The sequence below is a fragment of the Oncorhynchus keta genome, chromosome 29, assembly GCF_023373465.1.
Source record: "Oncorhynchus keta strain PuntledgeMale-10-30-2019 chromosome 29, Oket_V2, whole genome shotgun sequence".
Taxonomy (NCBI): Eukaryota; Metazoa; Chordata; class Actinopteri; order Salmoniformes; family Salmonidae; genus Oncorhynchus; species Oncorhynchus keta.
In genome coordinates this window covers 9,411,772-9,429,181 of record NC_068449.1, presented here as the reverse complement: position 1 = coordinate 9,429,181, position 17,410 = coordinate 9,411,772, and the positions used below count along the sequence as shown (strand labels likewise).

The 17,410-nt window shown below is 41.5% G+C and overlaps 2 protein-coding genes across 3 annotated transcripts; one reads left to right on the top strand and one right to left on the bottom strand.

Moving 5' to 3' along the window:
• Positions 1 to 667: 667 nt before the first annotated feature.
• Positions 668 to 13,111, top strand: rlf (RLF zinc finger). Of its 2 annotated transcripts, XM_052485875.1 has the most exons (9): positions 668 to 949; positions 2,950 to 3,104; positions 3,343 to 3,424; positions 4,243 to 4,378; positions 4,519 to 4,721; positions 6,287 to 6,423; positions 6,513 to 6,654; positions 7,579 to 10,809; positions 10,858 to 13,111. In XM_052485875.1, the coding sequence occupies exons 1-9, from the start codon at positions 770 to 772 to the stop codon at positions 12,466 to 12,468; spliced, it is 5,877 nt and encodes a 1,958-aa protein (XP_052341835.1). In that variant the 5' UTR covers positions 668 to 769; the 3' UTR covers positions 12,469 to 13,111. The 2 variants fall into 2 exon arrangements, with proteins under 2 accessions (XP_052341835.1, XP_035598383.1); XM_035742490.2 differs by having other exon boundaries at positions 669 to 949; positions 7,579 to 13,111.
• A 1,780-nt stretch (positions 13,112 to 14,891) lies between these two features.
• On the bottom strand, positions 14,892 to 16,111 carry LOC118362279 (dynein light chain Tctex-type 1-like). The gene is made up of 5 exons (XM_035742489.1): positions 15,960 to 16,111; positions 15,625 to 15,666; positions 15,394 to 15,517; positions 15,200 to 15,277; positions 14,892 to 15,067 (listed from the first exon to the last, which is right to left on the bottom strand). Exons 1-5 carry the CDS (start codon positions 15,984 to 15,986, stop codon positions 14,997 to 14,999), a joined length of 342 nt encoding a protein of 113 aa, XP_035598382.1. The 5' UTR covers positions 15,987 to 16,111; the 3' UTR covers positions 14,892 to 14,996.
• Positions 16,112 to 17,410: the final 1,299 nt, after the last annotated feature.

The window sequence follows — 17,410 nt, the reverse complement described above, 5'->3', positions numbered from 1 at the left end:
GTTAATAAAACCAACTAGGAAAGCTTTCAGGGAACCATAGTAAAATGTTCTCAGATCCTCCCTGCAACCTAAATTTTCCCTTCTGTTCTCAGAACATGTTTTTTTTTAAGTTCAGTTTTACCCATCAGGAAACATATGACTTTGTTCCAAAAACCAGTGAGAAACCAAAAAGTACTTCCCACAACTTCCAATGAAACAAATGTGCTAGTTGGGTTGGCCGAGTAGGCCCGCTGAGAGTGACCCAAAATGGTGCTTTTAGTAAGTTCAGTTTCTCAGTGTTCATTGTTCAAGTCATCCATTATTTAATATTTTACTAGGCAAGTCAGTTAAGAACAAATAACAGTGGATTAACTGCCTGTTCAGGGGCAGAACAACAGATTTGTACCTTGTCAGCTCAGGGATTTGAACTTGCAACCTTTCAGTTACCAACACTCTAACCCCTAGGGGACCCTGCCGCCCCAATTATATTGTACAGAAGGAGTTCCAGCCTCCCAGGCCAACTGCCTGGTGGATATGTTAGAAACAAAGTGGTGGTTTTGTTAGGGATAGTGGCGTATTTGCAGGGTTAGATGGTGCTGCAATTTTTTTCCTAATTTCCATTTTTTTTGTGAACAAAATGTGCAATTTCCACTCCGACCTGAAAAACGCAGCACTACGCCACAAAGCATCTAGTCTGTCGGAAAACAACACGAAGAAGAAGTGGTGAGCGCACGCTGGTGCACGCGCGTCACATGAAGGGGATGCATACGCGCGGTGGCGGGGACTGAAGATGGCGGATAGTGATGTTGAACCAGAGCCCGACTGGAGTAATCGGCCTTCCAACACTGCCGAGGACACTCTCGTCGCCATGGAATGCTTGCTCACCACCTTGAGAGCGCTTGAAGCAACGCTCAGGCAACAAGACATTTCGGAAATATCATCCACCGAATATTGCGACAACTTCTGCCAGGTAGCTAGCGTGCGTGCATGCAAAACTCAAAGGAAAAGCAATGTTTTTTTCGCATAGCTTAACTAGCTTGCGATGTTGGCTGTGTATGCGCCAGCGCCAATATGGCCTTTAGCTGCTAGCTGGAACATTTTGATCAGGATAAGCAAACAATATGCATCTAATGCACAATTAACGATCCCAGCAAAGTATAACATAACTGCATGACATAACCACCAATGATGGGCAAAACATAGCCATGCTATCATCAGTTGGGCTACCTAATAGTTAGCCAGTTAGCTAACGTTAGCAACCAATGTTGTCATGGTTGTTGTGCAAGCTTGTCCGAGAGAGAGACGGATGCAGTGGTCCAGGACGACAACCAGGCATGCAAAATATTTTAGTACTATGTCCAGTCTGTACAAACTAGTAGTTAACTAGTTTATCGTGCTGCTATTTGCAACGTTTAGAATATTTAAAGTAAGCGGGGCGGGGTGTTTCACGTTTAGTTTCAGGCACTTGCAGGCATGCATGTAAATAGGCCTGCAGTGCAAGTGTTTTTCGTCAGCCTACTTATCAATTAGCCTAGTTAGTTTATTTATTAGACATTTTATTTGTTAGCTACAACTTAAACCTTACATGTTTCATTATCGAGTTAAGGAGTTTATTTGACCCTCACTCTACAAAAACATGCTTTCTCGCTAGTTGATGGCAACGTGGTTCATCCACGTTCATTTTGTTTTTAACACCAAGTAACACTTGTGTCAAAATCAATATTCAAGTATAAATCATTTGAAAATTAAGACTATTTCTGTAGTATCAGTTTGCTATGCTGTTTTATCTACATTCGTAAAGTTTAAAGGGACAATCAGATTGCTACATACCTTTTTTACTTGTAAATTCACGATATAGCCATTCATTCTGGAATATAACTTAAATGCCTCAATATCAGTTTAACTGTCTTGTTTGTTTTATAGACTTTGTTTACAAATACATTAGTTTAGAAAATGTAATTTTAAACACACACTGTATAACCTCAACATGGTTAAATCTATGTTGATATATGTTGATATTGATTGTCCTTGCATCTATAGCTCTGTCTATGAATTTGATGGTGCTTACTTTTCTCCAGCCCCATTCCTCAGCTGTTTACAGAATCAGTGGTGGGGAGATTACTTTATTGTTTGAACTGCAGATTTCCCATTTAACTATTTTACCAAAAACCCTAAACTGGGTTAATTATAGCTGCTAACCATTAATTGGAAGTTAATTGGGTGTTAGATATACTCAGGCTGGAGCTTATTCTCTGGAGGAGCGTCTCTCATATTTACCCTAGATGGAGGTTAAATTTAGCCAACCCACTGTAATGGTGGTAGAGAAGTGCACACTGAGGACTCTTGGCAAGAGGGGCTTTGGGGAAATGTTGATGTGACAGACTGGGGGTCCACAGCTCTCTAGGTACACCTTGTCTTAGAGCCGTCAAATACGTAGGCTGCTCCCCCAGGCCCAATCAAGGTAAAAAAGAGAGTGCAAGCTGGGACCAATCAGACAGCCCCCCCCCCCCATGGCAATTCAAATAAATATATATATATACTTTTTTATATATATTATTTTTAGATTTACTTTTCTACACAGAGATGGCGTAAAAACAAGACTCACTTTGAAAAAAAAGTAATGGACGTTTTGTAAGAAACTGAAACAACAAATTCCACGCAATTTAGGAGGGAGAATAAAATAAATCCTAGGGGAAACACTCTGTAGCCTCTTTCCTCAATGAGCCTTGCCACACCTCACAGGAAGACTAATTAACAGTGACATATGGTGCTTGCCCTGCCTGCCATCAACACAATGTCTTTGGCATTCAGGGTGTTTTCCGAAACTAAATAAGATAGCTGTTGTCTTAATCCTAATGAAAGTGAAAGTGCAAAAACATATTTTTTAATACCCACAACCCAGCTGCCTGCCTGTTTTTTTTTTTTTGGTCATTGAAAGTGTTTTTGACTTCTCCATGTCTGTCTTTGCAGGCACTGATGGACTACGCTGGGAGCAGGAATTCTGTGGAACATGGTCTTCCTCTCCTGGAGGTCTACTGCCTGGCCATCAACTGCTTTGCTGCTGCAAGGCCACATCTCACTGCAGACTCTGACACTGTTGCCCTGGTGTTGAAGAGACTAGCACTGTGAGTCAACTCAGTAACAAAGTGCTTTACACTGTTAGGGTTGTACCTAGATTATTATTTTGAAGCCAGAGAAGTATAGTGATCACCACATTTCTACTGTGTGCTCCAATGCATAGCCTTCTTTTGTTGTTGACATGGCTTCACTGTTTTTTTGTTTTGCTGCATGTTAGAAATAGATAACGTTGTGTCATGAAGTTTCACAAGTTGTCCTTCGTTGTCTCTGTTATTTTGCTTCCAGGAGCTGTTTTGAACTGTTGCTATCTGTGCCTGAAAACGAAATCCCTTATGAGGCCTGGGTTCAATTTCACCGCTCTGTTCAGGTAAAGGATGGGCTGTGAGATGTTAAGAAATAGTAGCTAATGAGAGAGAGGGAGAAGATGGAAGGGAAAATAATGATTGGTTGACTGATTATACTGCATCCACTTCTCTATAGTTCAAAGAGGTTTATTTAATTTTGCTTGGTGGTACTATTGACATGCTGTGTTGTTGATGAATGGCAGTGGCCCAAGCAATGTTCCCTGGACAATACTACGTTATACACTGGTGCTGTCTGGTAACTTGCTGTGGTTCTTGACCACCTGGGGCCTGTTTGATAGGAAGTTGGGAATCCACCAGAGGGGTTTTTCAGTAAATGTTTCACATTGAAAGTAAATGTGTTCTGGAAGAAGAGAGTGAAAGCGTTACAACACATTAGCAGGGGGAATTGAAACAAGTTGCTGTTAAGATTTTTTTTAAAATTTCCAATCGAAAACTTGATATAGTGAGGACCTGTCCTACATTACATACTTTATTGGGTTGGGACAATACCAGTATCACGATACTCATTAGTATCATGGCAAGGAAATAAAACACACAGCGGATTATAACTTCTTCAGGAAAACGTCCCTAATGTTAGAAACAAACATGTTGTCATCCAGAGTCACATTTATTTTCCAACCAGCACACAATATTTTATATACTGCATGTTTTTAAAATACCAAAGAGTTTGGTCTGCTTCATGTTTTCATTTTTTGCTGTGGAAAAAAATATTGCAATACCGGTATTGTCACAGCCCTATTAGTTTACCATGCTGTCCCTGTTACCTCACCTGACATTTGTGACACAACCCCCTTTTTGTGTATTCTTGACGGTTTTGCAGGTGGCACATGATGCCTTGTTGGAGTATGGGAGCATAGATCTACAAGCCCTCCTCCAAATCACAGGGGAGGGAGGAGCGTGGAGTAACCCTGTCCTAAGCGCCCTTCTCACCGGTCATCCCACAACCGCAGAGGAAGGTCAGTATCACAACCTTACTCTATTGTCAACAGTGCAATAATAAATCAATTTTATTTATATATATATATATATATAACATTTGACTATGATTCCAGTCAGCCAAACAACTAGCATCTGTTGCTTTGTCATGTTCCTGTAGTTGACGCGTACATCTCCTTGGAGGGGGAGGGCTTCATGGAGATGCGGGTTAAACACCTGGAGAAAGTGGGAGAGGTGGCGAAGGCTGTGGTACTGGCTAAGGCCTGTGCTGAATGCCATCTTGTCTCCAACCAAACCACCTTCCGCCAGACCTATGTCTCTCTCCTCTGCCAACTGCTGCCGGGCGAGGAGGCCATCATGGAGGTCTGTCAAGCTCAGTGTTGTTGAGCTCAGCTCAGTTGCATTATTATTCATACTGCTATTTAAATAGCTTTCAGAGAATGCTGTTATGTAAGGAAATAAATGTGATGGCTTAGTGAATTTGACAGTGTTGTTTGTTTGAACTCCTTTGCCCTTAAAATGTAAGTGATATTTTCCACAATACTGTAGTTGGTGTTTTCAGAAAGTATTCGTACCTCTTTTGACTTACTCCACATTCTGTTACTGCCTGAATTCAAAATGGATTCGATAGATTTAGACACAATACCCCATAATTACATATTGGAACATGATTTTACAACATTTTGCAAATGAAATGCAGCAATATCTCATTTACATAAGTATTCACACCCCTGAGTCAATACATGTTAGACTCAAATTTGTCTTTCTGCCACTTAAAATGTTTGCCTAAAATGGCATACCCAAATCTAACTGCCTGTAGCTCAGGCTGTGAAGCAAAGATATGCATGTTCTTGGTACCATTTGAAAGTAAACACTTTGAAGTTTGTGGAAATGTGAAAGGAATGTAGGAGAATATAACACATTAGATCTGGTAAAAGATAATACAAAGAGAAAAAAACATTTTTTTGTACCATCTTTGAAATGCAAGAAAGGCCATAATTTATTATACCAGCCCATGTGCAATTTAGATTTTGGCCACTAGATGGCATCGGTGTACATGTCAAGTTTTAGACTCATCCAATGAACCATTACGTTTCTGTTCAAGATTTTGTATCAAGACTGCCCAAATGTGCCTCATTTGTTTATAACTTTTCGTTTTCAAAATTGTGTACTCTCCTCAAATAATAGCGTGGTATTTTTTCACTGTAATAGCCACTGTAATTTGGACAGTGCGGTTATATTAACAAGAATTTAAGCTTTCTGCTAATATCAGATATGTCTATGTCCTGGGAAATGTTCTTGTTACTTACAACCTCATGCTAATCTCATTAGCTTATGTAAGCTCAACCGTCCCGTGGAAGGGGCACTAATCCAGATGTTTTAAGAGCTTTGCACACCTGGATTGTACAATATTTGCAGTAATTAATAACTTCACCCTGCTCAAAGGGATATTCTATGTCTGCTTTATTTATTTTTACCCATCTACCAATAGGTGCCCTTTGCTGGGAATTGGAAAACCTCTCTGGTCTTTGGTTGAATCTGTTTGAAATTCACTGCTTGATTAGAGACCTTACATATAATTGTATGTGTGGGGTGATGTAGATATGATGTAGTCATACAAAAATCATGTTAAACACTCATTGCACACAGTGAGTCCATGCAACTTATTAAGAACATTTTTACTCCTGAACTTATTTAGGGGTTGGATACGTATTATCTCGAGACATTTCAGCGTTTCCTTTTTCATTTAGTTGTTAAAATGTCTAGAAACATAATTCCCATTTGACATTATGGGCTATTGCGTGTTGGCCAGTGACACATCTCAATTTAAAATTCAGGCTGTAACACAACAAAATGTGGAAAAAGTCAGGGGGTGTGTATACTTTCTGAAGGCCACCGACTTGGCCTTGTATTTATTTATCCCACAGATATCCAGACTGGACTGTAAGGATGTGCTGGATATTACATGCAATTTGGAGACTGAGGGGGAGGATAACACAGCCTTCATCCTGTGTACTACCTTCCTAACTCAACAGCTGCAGCAGCAGAGCCTGTACTGCTCCTGGTGAGTTTTCAGTGGTCAATGTCAAGAGTTTTGGGTCTTGTTCCAATTTTATATTTTTCTATGCTATTTCATCTTTTCTGTCTTTTTAGGGAGCTCACACTGTTGTGGAGTAAGCTGCAGAGAAGGATCGACCCATCTTTGGAGTCACTGCTGGAGCGTTGCCTGCAGCTAGGTGCCATTGCTAAGACTGTCTACCATCTGCTCTTCCTTGTGCGTGTCATCCGGACAGAGGTAGGAGAATAGACTTTTCTACCTCTGATTTTGATATGTCATTGCAATGTAAAGTTTAAACTTATTTTGGTAAAATATCAGTTACAATTTCCCAAAATGTAAAGTAACTGCCCAGTGTTTGCAGATTTCTATGAAATATGACCTATAATTACTTACAATATGAGTGAAATGGTTTTACTTCCAAAAAATGGTAATTAAGTATGTTAAAAAGCAACTTTTCTGTGTTGGAATGATGTCGACGTACCCCAACAGAATGGTGTGGGTGTATAGACGGGTTGGTTGTTTAGCGACAAAAGCAGCGTGTGCGCAACTATGGAGTAAAACGGACGGTATGGCTTACACTGTTGACAACATGTAAACTATATAATTAGTCTCAATGTTTAATGAAAACATAAATACATTTGCTCAATGAGTGCTTATTGTCTCTGAAATACATTGTTACAATTGTTGGTTAGCTAGTGAGTTTGAGCCATATTAGCGTAAGACATGACATCAGTCAAAACACCTCAAAACAAGATACGAAACGAGCCATCTGCAATTTCCCACAAGGAAGATTTTTGTCATTGTTGCTAGACATCAATGCACGCATCATTTTAATGCCGTTGTCAGCCAACCCGTCTATACTGGTCATTAAATATTATTGTAAGTAAACCGCTAATTGGTCAGCTCAATCCTCAGTGAGATGACAACATGTTCTGAGGAAATAGCAGCATTTAAAAAAAAAAATGGTCTGTTTGCAGTGGGGTTTTTGAAGTGTTTTAATTATTTATTTTACTTTGGCCAGGAGTATATGACCGGTCAACAACAGTTGGATATGACTTAACAGAATCATTTTTTAAAAGTGGAATTTTCACTGGGCAGTTACTTTAAATTGTATGCCACTGTCACATCAATGTAAAAAACAATCTCATGTTTATTCTACAGGCAGAGGAGCTGGGTCTGGCTTCATCTGTGGAGTTATGTGTTAAAGCACTACAGCTCCCAAAGCAAGAGGACACAGAAACAAGGATCGCTGTGTGCAAAACTGTATCCTGCCTCCTACCAGACGATCTTGAGGTGTTGCGGGCCTGCCAGCTGACAGAGTTTCTCTTAGGCCTCTCTCATGTGGCCTTCAGCACCCTTCAAGAGCTCTATCTGCGGCCCGATCAGAAGTATGACCAGGAAAATGCCATTATCCCCAACTCGCTGCGGTGTGAACTTCTCCTGGCACTTAAAGCCCACTGGCCTTTCGACCCTGAATTCTGGGACTGGAAGACACTCAAGCATCAGTGCATCATGCTGCTGGGGCTTGAACCTGAGCCGGAGGAGGAAGAAGAGAAAGGGAGGGGGCAGGAGGAGGTTAGTCTTGAGCAGGATGTAAAGGAGGCGGTGGAGAGGGGATTTGTTGATAAGCCAAAAGAATACGTAAATGGGACAAGTGGAAGCATTGATGGTCATGAGAAAGATGAAGAAAATGACCGGGACAGTAAACCACCTTCAAAGCCAGATGCTGAGGGTACCTCAGAGCAGGGTTCACTGCAGAAGAAATACAAGTTCTTCTGCAAGATTTGTAAGAAATCTGTTACTGAGACTCGAATCCTTCTTCACTCTAAGAGGCATGAAGAAAACGGTGTTTCCACATGCCCTGTCTGCCTGAAGAAGTTTAAGAGCAGAAAGGATTTTATCCCACACACCAAACTACACCTTCAGATGCCATCCAGAAGCACTCGACAGAAGAAAAAGGACAAAAAGAGGGTTGATTTGGATAAGGAAATGGAGGAGGATGACTTGGATGACTTGGAGCCTGGTGAGATTGCCCTTGACCCATCCTTAATGCTGTACTACCAGTCCACACATGATCCTGATGTTCTGGAGCACATTCTAGAACAAGCTTCATCTGCACCCAGGAAGCCTGGTCATGAGGATAACATCACAATTGAATACATTAACGTTCATTTTGAATTGCAGAATCGTGACATATACACATGCCCTGCTACTCACTGTACAAAGACTTTTAAGCATTCCAAGTACCTGGGTGTGCACCTTAAATCAGAAGACCATGTTAGCGACGAGAACGTGAAACATTATTGTGAAATGAGAGACCGTAGGGAAAAGTGCACTTACTGTCGGCGCCACTTCATGTCTGCCTATCACCACCGCAGGCATCGGCGTGTGCACTACGGTGACCTGCCTTACATGTGTATGGTCACAGATTGTGGTGCTCGTTTCAGCACCTCCAATGAGCTTGTCACACATAAGCAGAGCCATGGCTTTCAACTTAGCTACCAGTGTGAGCTCAAAGGTTGTAGTCTTTCTTTCTGTGACTTGGGGCAGGTATACCACCATGAAGCACAGCACTTTCGTGATGCAGCATATAGCTGCACTAGCCTTGATTGCAAGAAGTTCTACTTTTCTAAAAAGGAATTTGGCCGGCATTTAGCCACACACGGCATTACCTTCTCTGAGGAAGACTTTGAGGCACAGAGGAAGGCCAAAAGAAAACATCTTGACTCCATAACGGAGGAGATAGCCAGCCCCAAAAAGTCGTGTGACATAAAGACTGTACTGGAGGAGGTAGTCAACGGGGAAAACAATGTTACTTTCTCTACATGCAGTGCCTCCTCCTCACAGAGTTGCAAGGAGCCCAAGGGCACAATGGCATCTGTTGCTGTGTGCTTTGATGGAAAAAAGTTCACTTGTGGTTTCGAAAGGTGTGGATTGACCTTCTCCAAAGCTAGAGATGTCCACCAACACCTAAGGTGTGTTCATCCAGAACATTTCAAGTCTGAGAATAAGGAACGCAAAAATCTTGTCAAAGAGAAGGGCTTGAAATCGAAAGGTCTAAAGATAAAAACAGAGAAAAACAACGATGACAAGAACAAACATGAACTTGCAACTTGTCTGCTAATGAAGGGGTCAAACCAGGAAAATGCTTGTCCTATTAAGAACACAGCAACATCTCCCTCAAGCCTGGACAATGACCCTTTGAGAGAGATTTTGATTGGGCTTAGCCAGCTTAGTCTGACTCTCTCCAGCTCTACAAATGGATTTTGTGAGCCCTTCCATCCAATCTCAGGATCCACATCAAAGATATCCTGCCATCAGGGTCTTGGTACCAGGTCCCCAGTTGTGTTTTTGCAAAAGAGAGCGCAACCCGCTGTTGGCAAGAGGGTGAAACTGACATCAAACACGGAACCATCAGTAGCCCACAGTCTACCCACAGAGCAACACTTAGATGCAGACCAGGTCAGCCCCTTTGTTTTGCAAGCCTCTACTAAACCATACTTCTGTGAGCTTAATGATTGCAACTTTAGAAGTGTGACCAGCACAACCCTAATGCGCCACTACATGAACAAGCATAATTTCTCAGAAAAGAAGGCGAAAGGAATGAAGATCCTCAAATCACTGACATTTAAGCCATTTAAGTGTCACCTCTGCTTCAAATGCCATAGAGAGAAGACGGACTTGAGGGTTCATTATCTTCAGACGCATAGACTTAGCGAGGCAGTTGTGGAACAAATGAGCTGTTGGTCTAAAAAGCGGGTTGAGGGTAAACCCCCAGAACCCACCAAGCCAACCGTCTCCATAACACAACCCCCAGAACCCACCAAGCCAACCGTCTCCATAAAACAACCCCCAGAACCCACCAAGCCAACAGTCTCCTTTACACAGCCCCCAGATGACACCGAGCAAACATCCTCCTTTACACAAAAATCTCAGACCCCCACCTGGCAACACCCCTCCTGGCAGCAGAAGTACCAAAAAAAGAAAATAATGCGACAAAATATTGTACAATTTGCTAAATCTGGAGACAAGCGTAAGAAATGCAGTCATGCTCCATCTGTGCAGGATCACTTCGAAGAGGAGGAAAGTGAAGACAGAGGTATGCGAAGAAGCAAAGGCAGCATTTATATGTGCAAGCACAAGGACTGTGGGCTTATTTTCTCTCACGCTTCCAGTCTTTATCGCCACCAGAAGAAGTTACATTCGCAGGTGATGGGACATCCTTCCGTGCTTTCAGAAGACCCAGCTTTACAGAAGTTTAGGTGCAGCTACGCCAACTGTAATGCTTCTTACCTCCTGAACAGTAGCTTGGTGCGACACACAGAGAGTGAGCATCCTAACCAGGCGACCAGTAGCTTGGTGCGACACACAGAGAGTGAGCATCCTAACCAGGCGACCAGTAGCTTGGTGCGACACACAGAGAGTGAGCATCCTAACCAGGCGACCAGTAGTCTAAAACGTCACAGAAAAAGTGATCATCCTAACCAGGCGACCAGTAGTCTAAAACGTCACAGAAAAAGTGATCATCCTTACCAGGCGACATTGTGCTGCAAGTATGACGGCTGTACAAAAGTGTTCACCCAAAGCAGTAGTCTGGAAAAACATGTACTCTCTAGCCACCTCAATTATTATGATTCACTCGTATTACGTCTCCAGAATACTCACAAGGACACGTCAGCCACTGGATGCCAAAAGAAGCTGATCGTCACATCTACGCCACAGAAAGATGAAACCAAGCTACCCCTCAGGCAATCTCTAAGACACTGCCCAAAGTCTCCTGAAGATGTTAAGGCTGAAGAAACTAGTGAAGAGCAAGATGAAGATGACGTTGAAAATTTGTCAACTGAAAAGAAATCCAGAAGGTTTGAAGATATGGTATTCCGTTCCCATGAGGAGGCCTTGCAGATGTGCCAAGATCGTTGTCAACGTGAAGCCTTCCCGTGCATGGTTCAAGGTTGTGATTCTGTAGTCAAACTTATACGTAGTATGCGCCGTCACTATTTAAATTGCCACAAATTAACCAATCATGCTTTTGAATTGAATGAGGATAAGCTTGTGTTTAGTGCAGAGAAACTGGACGAGCTGATTCAGAGGAATACTGTATTATCTGCTTGCCCTGATATGACGAGGGCACCTAACGGAGTTCTGAAGATGGAGTATCAAGCAGAGCCAGATAACCCTGGTGGTCCACCTGTCCCTATGAGTCTGCACTCCATCGAAGCAGACACACTTGATGAGCATGACCCACTGGGGTTCAAAGAGGAGCCACCTGCTGAGAGGAATGTTTTGGTGGGTGCCGATGACTTGCTTTATGGGGAACCTAGTGGGCACACTGAAGAGCCTGTTACTCAAAACAGCCAAGAGGAGAGGCCAAGGCGAAAATCCTCAAACCCGCCCGCTCTTGATCTCTCTCCACCATCCTCCCTCCGATTCAGTGTTGATGAGGGCTTCATGGACAGTTCAGGCAAAGATGGTGGCAAACCAACAATTTCTGTACCATTGCCCTCCCCTCAAGCTCGCCAGCCACTTAAACGTAAGAACGAACTCTCTGAGCTCCTTCCCATCCCAAAGGACTCCCAGCCTCACAGCCCTCCCCTTCGCTCATTTGACCTGGCTGCTTATAAACCTATGGGATTCGAGTCATCTTTCCTGAAGTTCATACAGGAGAGCACTAAGGATGATGTGAGGCCCCGGGCTTCTCACTGCAACAGCCACAGGCCTGAACCACCTGTGGTGTCTGCTCGGCGGCGGGATTCCTACAGACGTAACTGTTCTGTAAAAGAGAACAGCCAGATGGGCCTCTCTACTACCCGTAGCAGGCGGGCTCGATCTTCCCCACTTCAGCCTCTTCCCAGGACAGGGGAATACACATCAGTCCAGAACTTGCGCCTCATCTTGGACAAGGCTCTGACGGGTTGTGGTGACCTAGCCATTAAGCAGCTGCAGTACCTCAGGCCCGTGGTAGTTCTTGAGAGGCCAAGGTTTTCCACCTCCTTGCTTGACCTCTTCCCCACAAAAACTAATGATAAGCTAATTCTCGACGGTTCGTAGAACTGAGTATCTTTGTGTCCAATATAAAGACTATCCCAGTGTTTTTTTTCTAATGTAATTACTACTCTGATGTTATCAGTATCTTTTTAAGTTGCCAAACTGATTAGCTCAAGTACCTTAATTGACATACAACAGATACGTGTGTAAAATGATCCTTCCCCTGATTTTTAAAAAACTTCTTTAGAGTATTTGTATTACATTTTTGTCAGGTGATGAACGTTCTAATGTGTATATATATATGCGTCTTCTCACTACAAAATGAAGTTTTATAAAACATTTTCAAATATTATTTAGAACGGTGTAGCTCATTGTACCATTTCAATGCTATTAATTTGTCTGAAAAATAGCTTTCATGGGACAGGAACATCTCATTTGCCCACTAATAACTTGAGGAAAAATGTTGTCCCCTCTGAATATTAAGACCCCTTTCTTTTTTTCAATGCAGTGGGCAGATGTGTAATGCTTTATAAGAATAATAAATGTTTGAATAGGCCCTTTCAAAAATATTAAATTGCATTGTCTATCTTTATTTTCCTTGTCATGCCTTTACATTGATTAGTCTTTAAACTCTTCAGGGAACTAGTGAGTGAAAATATAGTGGACTATTTAATACTATCTATGAAAATAAACACATTTTACTTTATAGAGTGGCTTTTCTCACAAGTAAGTGTTTCAATAACGAGTGTGCCCACTAGCAAAGTGGCACGTGCGCTCTAGCAAAAAGCGTGCAGGTAGTTTTGTACCTGCGCACTGTTGACTAGAAAGCACGTATAGCATATATGGTGAGATTATTATGGACAAAAGATAAAGATTATTTTTATTTGTCAAATGTCAGCTAAGCATCCAATGATAATGTCTCCAGAATAAGACCCTCTATTTATTGGAAATGAGCATCAAGCTTGCACTTTCACCGCCCTGTGAAGTTTATTGTAATTTATTTAATATGTAGCCTAATAAACTGCATGATTTCCCGACCAGTCGTAGTGGAAGGACCACACGTCATCGCGATACTCCCAAGTTTTCTTCAATATTATGGTTATATCAATATTTGTGCATAAAAGCGTTTCCACCGACTTCTCTTACATAATTCATTTTATCGACACCAGTTGGGTTTTCTTCACATTTGGAAAGTTTACCGACCATGTCTGTTTCTGTCAGGCCTGTCATGAAGTACTTTACTTGCATACGGTTGAATGAAAACCTGGTTTGACTATTCAGATTTAGGAATGATAATTTTTCACAAAGCAGTTTGGTTGTAGTGAACAACACTGAACAAAAATATAAACACAACATGTAGTGTTGGTTTCATCAACTGAAAGTAAAGATCCCAGAAATGTTCCATATGCACAAAAGGCTTGTTTCTCTCAAATGTTGTGCACAAATTTGTTTACATCCAGGTTAAAGGAGAAAGTTTTCTTTGCCAAGATAATCCATCCATCTGACAGGTGTAGCATATCAAAAAGCTGATTAAACAGCATGCTCATTACACAGGTGCACTTTGTGCTGGGGACAAAAGGCCACTAACATGTGTAGTTTTGTCACACAACACAGTGCCACAGATGTTTTGAGGGAGCACGTCTGTAATAAAAGTCCTCTTGTGGGGGAAAACGAATTGATTGTCTGCACCCCTGCCCAGTCATGTGAAATCTATAGGTTAGAGCCTAATTTATTTCAATTGACGGATTTCCTTATATGAACTGTAACTCAGTAAAATCTTTGAAACTGATGCATATTGCATTTATATTTTGTAAAGTATACTTTTTCAAAATAACTTTTAAGTAAACTATGTTTCTTAAGGGTAGCTTAACTTTTCCAGGTTGAAGTAATTGGTGGCTTGGTAAACTGGGCTCCCGAGTGGCGCAACGGTCTAAGGTGCTGCATCTCCATGTAAGAGGCGTCACTACAGTCCTTGGTTTGAATCCAGGCTGTATCGCATCCAGCCCTGTTTGGGAGTACCATAGGGTGGCGCACAATTGGCCCAGGGTAGGCCGTCATTGTAAATAAGAATTTGTTCTTAAGTGACTTGCCTAGTTTAAAAAACTATTTCAACCTTGTTTTCAGATGCACAAACACTGGTTAGTGTGGTAGGAACAGGACCAAAACAAGGGAGAAGTTGAGCCTTACACGTCAATGCTCTTAGTTGATGTGTAAATTGACCCACTATGCTGTTTATTTTCTGCATCTACGTCATATCGCTGAGACTTTTAAGGTATATTTATAAAAAGGCATGTAAGTGGTATTAAACTGTTCATTATTCAGTGATTTTAAATCTGCAATGATCAGTTTGCAATAATGTGCAGTCATCATTTGGGAAGAAAGGAGAAAAAATAATTTCAATGTCTTTAACTGTTTGTTGCAGATTGTTGAACTTGTTGAGCTAAACCGCTTAACGTGATAAGGAATAAGACGGGTGTATTCAATGATTGACCAGTTGTGTTCAAAACCAAGGGCTACATTTATTAGACTGGTTTCACTGGGGTTGGGAAAATGTCTGATTACCAAACAGGGGAAGATGGTGGTTGTTCAAGTCAGACAGCCAACCCAAAGACACAGACAATACAGTACGTGGTTTTGTTCTCCCATCTCACCGTACAGCTTCCTGGAAGAGAAACAAACACAGATTGTGATAGTTCCCATTCCAACATTCTACAGATTATGAAAAACCATTGTGGGCCTCTGCTGTTACTTAGCTTTGTAGACGCTGTCTGCAAAACATTGTTATGTTGCTTACTGTCCATAGTGTTGTCCCAGAAGCAAGAGCTGGCAGTGTGCAGGCCTGCTCCATTTTTCTGCAATATGATGCAAGTCACTAATGATGAACACAGTAAAGATGCGTAAATCATTACTTGATTTTGTTGGGTCCTTTCATTGCCATACTTTTACATTTTACAAATGTACTGTACACAACATAACAAGAAGGGTTACCTATGTATTTAAAGGGTTTTCCTAGTTTGGACAGTTGATTCAGACTTGTTTCCACCACACTGGATGTCCATTGGTTAATTCGATTTTGTTGATAGGCACTGCTTCCAATAGTTGTCTCCACAGTCTAAGTATTTATTTCCGTTAACACTGACATGTCAATCACCACTTGTTTAGGAAACTGCAAATACATTTTATGATTGTAGTAATATCACCAATTGCGCAAATACTTACATCTTTTATGATTGTAGTTATATCATCAACGACAAATGCAGTCTGAAAAGGGAGTGAAAATATTTTTTCTAGCTTGGAAAGTAACATTTGCAGCACGACATTTGGTGTTTTTGTCTCTTGTTTTATTTCCCACATACAGTATATAGCCACCGGATTTTAGAGGTCAATTTATCTGGCCCGCTCAAATAATAGACATAACGTCACAGCAACATAATGTAGGAAATGTGATACAATGCAAAAAAATAAATAAAGATACAATGCAACAATATAGGCCGGGAAAGCACTCAAATGTTTCCCGAAGATAATTTAATGTCGCGTTTTTTCTTTAAACCCACCTCTTCAGATAATTGAAATTCGTCCATGGTCCTGTGGCGTACGAACGTTTTAGATGGTTGCTATAGGGACCTCCAAACAAATATGTCAACGTCAAATCACGGGGACCTGAATCTGTGCAACAGAAATTCTGAGATTATTTGGTTTCAAGTTTAGGCTATTATTTCCGCCTATAGTGTCAATTGGATTTTATTTTCAATACCCATTTCTTTCTTTTATGTCTATGCCATATCCCGAATATTCAGGGGACAGGGGACGTTTTAAGATGTCAGATATTTTCATTTATTTCTGGAGAACATAGGCCTTAAGCACAAATGTGTGGACATGATAAGAAAAACACATTCAATGGAAATAATGGATGGAATGTTGTGGAGAAAGACGCCCTGTCATAATTATATGCAGCGTTTGTGAAGTCATGCTATAGAATGACTAGAATCTCATTTTAGATGCTAGAATGTCGACCAATTTGTGGGAAATTCAATTGCGCCACAACACGTTTTATCAGTGCATTTCAACCATCTAGCCATTTACAATGTCAAAACATTGATTGAAATGGATTGGATTGAAGGAGCTGAACCCCAATCATCTGAGTGGTCAAGGATACGTTGTGCATTAACGACAGGCTTCACTGGTAGCAACAGATTCGGACATGCAACTTTCAATATGGTTGTCCCGTCGCCGCAGACTGTCTTTGAAGGATGGAAATGCTTCACAGCGTTATTTGTGGCTGCTCTCTCCTACCTGTGTTATATCTACTGGGACAGAATAGAACTTGCTTCACAGGTAAGTGTGGTCCTAACTCCTGTCTCAACCATCATCATCACCCACAGCACAGAAGACAATTCAATGCGGTTGGTTCAACGGAATTTCCTTGAAATGACGTGGAAACAACGTTGATTCAACCAGTGTGTGCCCAGTGGGCATCACCACCACCATCAGAGTGGCAGTTGACTACTTCAAGCAGCTTGATGCTATGTTTAATCAAAATGAATTACCATTATTGAATGATTTAGCAGTCAAATGATCATGAAAGGAGGCCACAAACTCATTTTCTGTAACCAAATATTTGATTCAGCCACTCATTATCCCATGTTCATGTTTTGTCCATTGATAGTTATGTGTTAATTTAAAATGTAATTATCCTTTTATAGGCTACTGATGTATTACATTCTCAACGTTTTCATTAAGGCTGCCTGGACTTGGGTGACCAAATGTCCAGCTAGCTGGAAGAACTCAGGGGAGAAGATGGAGCAGCGAAGGTCCAGTAAAAGACAGCAAAGCCCTCTGCTGATCAAAGTCAAGCGGCTAGAATTGAAAGTGACTGCTATGAAGAGAACCTTGATGAAGCATGGTTCACATCGAAGCTCCCCATCTTGTTCCTCCCCACACTGCTCTCAACACATTCTCCAGACCAAGGGCTCTGTACACGCCAACAGCTCTTCACACTGGGAGA